The 6,000-nt window shown below is 40.2% G+C and overlaps 1 protein-coding gene across 1 annotated transcript; it reads right to left on the bottom strand.

Moving 5' to 3' along the window:
• Nucleotides 1-194: 194 nt before the first annotated feature.
• LOC306934211 (E3 ubiquitin-protein ligase TRIM39-like) lies at nt 195-3,018 on the bottom strand. The gene is made up of 2 exons (XM_079516754.1): nt 2,906-3,018; nt 195-2,305 (listed from the first exon to the last, which is right to left on the bottom strand). Exons 1-2 carry the CDS (start codon nt 3,007-3,009, stop codon nt 652-654), a joined length of 1,758 nt encoding a protein of 585 aa, XP_079372880.1. The 5' UTR covers nt 3,010-3,018; the 3' UTR covers nt 195-651.
• Nucleotides 3,019-6,000: the final 2,982 nt, after the last annotated feature.

Raw genomic sequence — 6,000 nt, 5'->3', positions numbered from 1 at the left:
ATGCTCTCTCGCTGCTAGAGAGCATAATATGCAAGTCTACCACAAATTGAACAAATATTACCCAGTGATGTAATTTTGGCCAGATTATAAAAGATTAACATAATTTTGGTTAGATTCTTGTACATTGACATGTTATTTCAATAAAACAAGAGAACACTGAATTAAAAAAAAAAAAAAAACATACGTCTATATAATGTAGGTAGTAGTTAGTCTTTATTCATTAACATCAGCTGCACACAGTGAAATATATTATTAACATCAGAATCTTCAATGATGGCAGGGTCTTTTCAGATACATTCATTTAATTGAAGTTCTTCAAAAAAAAAAATACATTTAATTTAACAATTGGATGGATTTGACAGTTTGATGAGAAGATCTATTATGAATTTTATTGTTGGTATTTCCCTACATTGTCTTCCGTGTGTGTGTGTGTGTGTGTGTGTGTGTGTGCAAATTATTAAAATAACTCCTTAATTCTTGGGATTATAAACCTGTGTGGCCTGGCTGTTTGGGGACTAGTCTGGGAAGGAAGAAGTACACTTTTTATGTTGCACCTAGAGACCCCAAGCCTGGGTCGCAACACTATACATGAACCTTAAATATACACACTTAAATCACAATGAATATTGTCACAGGAAGCTGAGGATGAGTCTAATTTGTGTAACTGACAGGAGAGATGGTCAGGGGAACAGAGTTTTTACCACCCTGGTTGCCATGTGGATTGAAGTATGGATAGAGTTTCTCAGTGAAGGTGCAGCCAGTGAAAGAGTAGATTAGAACTCTGGCCTCCACATCATAAAAGGAGACCAGACCTTCCTCATAATCCACAAACAATCCCACTTTCTGGAGGTTCTCTCTTACAGCGAGGAGGACATAAGGGTCAGCAAGAGCCTTGTACTCATTTATATTACCCATACATATAGACCAGTAGCCGTTTTTTGGAGTCGGAGTCTCCGGTGCAGCCTTCCTGTTGATAGACTCTCTGGCTACTCCTAAATCCCAGCCAGTCTTCCCTCCTACTTGTATCTTGTAGTAAAACCTTCCTGAGGAGACGCTTTGTTTTCCTAAAACAGAGAAATTCTGGGAGAATCTCTCTCTGTCTGGGAGGTTCTTCTTTACATGTCCATGACTCACTTGTTTTCCATCCTCAGACAGGATGAGGTTGGGATGTGCTGTATCAGGGTCCAGAGTTACATCGACTGCATATTGCTCGATCCTCCTCAGCTCAGCAATGGCATCACCCAGCTTCTTAATCTCTAGACTGAGTGTCTTCTCCATCTGAGCCACAGCTGTGCTCACAATCCCCACATATGAAGATTGATGGACCTTGACCTTTGTCCAGTCTTTGGTGGGTGGAGGGATGTTGATGGACGTGAGGTTCTGGAGGAAGTGGAGGTGGTCTTCAGTGTGTGAGAGCTGCCTCAGCTCAGAGCTTCTCTCCTTAAGCTTAGTGATTTCCTGTAACAGCTCTTTAATGAAGCCTACAGCCTCATCCTCTGTTGTTTCCTGCTTCTCTTCAATCACATGAATGAGCTCAGCCTGGCTTCTCTCAATACAGCTCACCAGAGCAGTGAAGACCAGCACACTGTCTGCTATCTCTCGGTCTGCATCTTTCTTGCTGAGGTCTACTGATTGTTTGACCTGCTGTATCTGCTCTTGTCTCTCCTGGATCATCTGCTGAACTTCGGCCTCTGTCTTTCCCAGCTCAGCCTTCTTTCCATCATATCCCTCTTTCAGAGATACAATTTGGTGTAATTTGTGGTCTGACTCAGTGCAGAACTGACATACACACACGTTGTCAGTCTTACAGAACAGCTCCAGAGGTCTGTCATGTTTCTTACACATCAAGTCTTCCAGGTTCTTCACAGGGTAGATCAGTTTGTGTCGTTTAAACGCTGTGACTCTCTGATGAGGCTCCAGGTGAGTCTCACAGTAGGAGGTCAGACACACCAGGCAGGACTTCACAGCCTTGAGCTTGTTCTCAGTGCAGATTTCACATGACACTTCATCTGGTTTAGCAGGTTCCTGGATGGCGTTGGAAATTGTTTTCATCTGCTTTGACTTCCTGAACTGATCAACCATCTCAGAAATTAAAGTATTGACATAGATCTCTGGTCTTTTATAGAAGCTTTTGTTACACAGTGGACACTGACACACATCATTAGTGTCCCAGTGATGTGTGATGCAGGCTTTGCAGTAGTTGTGTCCACATGGAGTGGCGATTGGATCGGTGAACACATCCAGACAGATAGAACACAGGAAGTGCTCTTCAGACAGGAGACTGCTGGCAGACGCCATTTCTACACTGGGAACAAAGGTGAAAGTCAAGTCAGTTGTGTAGGCCTATAGCACATTTCATACCATTAGACTTAATGCACTTCACATGAATGAATAACCATGTGAACAGCACCTAATCACACAAACATCATAAGAGTAAAACATACCACCCACACACAATTTACTTGGCAGTTGTGGTGTGTGCTGTACATGAAACACATAATATATAAGTGTATCAGCAGCAATAATAATCTCTAATCAACAAATCATAGATAGCAGTTCAATCCAATAATAATAAACCATTGTCAGATCATAGAATAATTATTATCTAAATAAGGCATCAATCAATAATAATGTAGGCCTAACTTATAATGAGGGCACCATAAGGATGTAGCCTATATATCAAATATACATGCAAAAAGATAATACACACTATATATATCAAACATGTATGAATATGATGCAGTGAAATCAGGCCAAACACTCCAATTAGGCACCAACTAATTAGTCCACATTTCAGTTCAATAAACCACAGATAAACAGGAGCAAACATTCGACACGACACAAAGCACATGGGCAGTGCTATGGCAATGAACAAAGTTGATGTTCCATAAGCTTTCTGACTCACGTTTGTTCTTGGACGCACACGGTTTGAGCCTGAGGCTTGAAGAAAGGTGGTAGTTCTGGAGGTTGAGGGAAGAAGCCGCACGGTGTGGTGAGCTGAGCATGCATCAGAGAATGAGTGCACGGTGCAGCTAGTTCTACTTATATAGCCTCCCACACCTGTGCGTGGCCAATGAACAGGCTTGATTGGGTGTCAGTGACTCTCCATGAGCCTTTTGACACAGACACACACACACACACAGACACACACAGTTCTCTGTTTAATCACCAAATGTAAGAGCTAAGACTAGTAAGAGTAATTTTGCTTAGCATGTCTCCCTCTAGTGGCTACCAGGGAAGGAAGCCACTATAGACAACCAAGGTATTCCTGTGTAGTCCGGCAGTTGGGGTTGTGGGGTGGGACATTTGGTATATACTATAGTCTTTTTTATTGGCCTAAAATATTGGTCATGAATCCACTTGCTGACCGTCTGTCAGACGGTATTGAGCCATTTTTTTGTTTCTTGTGACCCTGGCTACCATTAACATCCTAAATGTTAACTTTTCTTATAATAATAGCTCAGATTTATATAGCGCTTTTCTAAGTACCCAAAGCACATTACATAAAACATTACAACATGCTTTAAGTAGCATGTGACATGTCAAACAAGGGGGTTTTCATGATTCTGAATCCATTCCAAGCATAATTGGCACAGAATACACTCCTTGGGCAAAACAGCCATAGCCACTTGCCAAAATGCGCCCAAAATGTGCTGACCTCATCACATTTGTCATGATGTCTATGGCTGTTTTTAGCCCAAGGAGTGTGCTGTCACATACTACTTAAAGCATAAGGAAAGTTTGATGAATTTTTGCCTGCCATAGGATGTTAATGGTGGGGTCACAAGAAACCCCTATAAGAATTGTTCAATACTGACCGGTCAGCAAGTGGATTCATGAATGTATAGACAATATTTTAGGCCAATAAAAAAGACTATATCATTTCCCACTTTAAACAAAAGAAGCCTGTTGGCTGCCGGACTAGTGCAAGAGAAGTTTAGAAGCCTAGAGGCTTATAGAATAGATAAACTCTGCTCACACTAGAGAGGCTTTTAGAATAGATAAACTCTGCTCAGAGTCAGACAGGCTACATTTATTTCAAAAGACATACCATGTGATACTGTCAAAATATATGCATCAGCCCTAGAGCTTAACAATCAGCACATGCTAGTGGCATCACATACTGAACAGTCACCATAAGCAACCTCACCACTGAATACACACATTATGCATAATTGTAAAGAACTGTGGCCACACGATTAATTGTACATCAAGAGTTTATATTAAGGTTCAAATAATGGAAGTCAAAGGATTGCACTTGTACCTTAACAAGATTTCAGCCATCATAGGGCTACAATACAACACACAAAAACAAATACACCAATTCAAGCCTTCAGTGACTGACGACTAGGCCTATATACAAATATGCTTGAGTTGGTGATTCGAAGTCCCAGGATTGCACTTAATTGCCACCTTCTGGCATTCACATTTAACCTCAAATGTTTTTTTATACACATAATCCCCCCCCCCCCCCCCCCCCCTGTTTCCCCCATCAGTTTTTTTTACAAAAAATTGCCAACATATATAGGCCAAAGGGTTCCCATTAACCTTTCAGGCTGCAGCTCATATTTGAACTGGAAACCCCCCACCCTGGCATGGCACCCTGCTAGGCATTACATTTAGTTTGACTGATACTCAATATTGTGAAAATAGCCAAACTACAAGCTCACAACACCTCGCACTGCAAGGTGTTGTGAGCTTGTAGAACGGTTATTTGCAAAATGTTTGCCTCTTTCTTACATATTTGGATTCGGATCGCTAGACTCTGCAGTGGTGGACGGTACTTTGTATAATGGTCTATCATTTCAGAAGTGTTGGACAGGTAAAAATCATAAAGATTTCAAATGGTGCAAAACATGTATTGTTCATACAATGGGTTCAATAGACAGTGGTGTGACATAGAATAAATATTGAAATATTGTGAGGGATCCAAGTCAAAGTCCTAAGCAGTAAGACATGACAACGTAGGATATACTGTAGGTTTCCAGCCAGTATCGTTTAACAAGCAAAAATCTATTTAGATGTGAAGTTCATACGGTTGTAATATAACAATCCTACAGTATCATGTTTGTAACCTCCAATCCCAGTGGTGGAAAAAAGTACTCACATTTTTTATTTAAGTAAAAATATCAATACTGCAATTATGTGCAATATAGAAATACTCTGTTACAAGTAAATGTCTGGAATTCAATCTTAAAAGTACAAAAGTAGTGGCTTCAAAATATAGTACCAAAAGTAAAAGTATTCATTGTGCAGAATGTCCCATTTAAAGTTTTCAAATGAATAATCTTTTGAAAATAGCAGATCTACAAGCTCACAATGTGATAGTGATAACTTGGAATACGAGACGGCTCGCCCCTTTTCCAACTCGCCCAAAGCGGCGAAGATCGGTCGCCCAAACGGGAAGAGCGGTCGCCCCAACGGACCGATAATTGAAAACCTTAGAAGTTAGACTTATTACCCCCTTTTAGACTTATAGCATAATGTACAGATAATAGCCTACTACTATACTATACTATACATACTATACTATATTATATTATATATTATACATGTGTACTATAAAGTGCTATGACTATTCGAAATTCTGTGGCGAGCCGTCTTCACTTTTCGAAATTCTGTGGCGAGCCGTCTTCACTTTTCGCGGGGGCGAGATGGAAAAGGGGCGAGATGACCTGGTACCATAACTTGTACATCTGCTATTTTTAAATAGACAAAATCTATAGGGCTTAAGTGGTTAATGTATGGTTTGTAATAATATTCTGAATTAAGCAACTACTGTAGTAACTAAAGTTTACAAATAATTGTAGTAAAAGTATGGAAATTGGAATTAAGCGGAAATACTCAAGTAAAGTACATATAGTATACCTTGTAAATGTACTTACTACTTTCCACCAGTCCAATCCTAATAAACCAGAAGGAAGCGTGACAACAGCTTTGTGTTCATCATCAAAGCAGCATACAGACCCTAAACCTAAATGGAATACAATTCCATTCAGG

Source organism: Electrona antarctica (genome assembly GCF_951216825.1).
Source record: "Electrona antarctica genome assembly, chromosome: 12".
NCBI classification, from domain to species: Eukaryota; Metazoa; Chordata; class Actinopteri; order Myctophiformes; family Myctophidae; genus Electrona; species Electrona antarctica.
The sequence above is the reverse complement of the archived record's forward strand: the minus strand, read 5'-3'. Positions and strand labels throughout refer to the sequence as shown.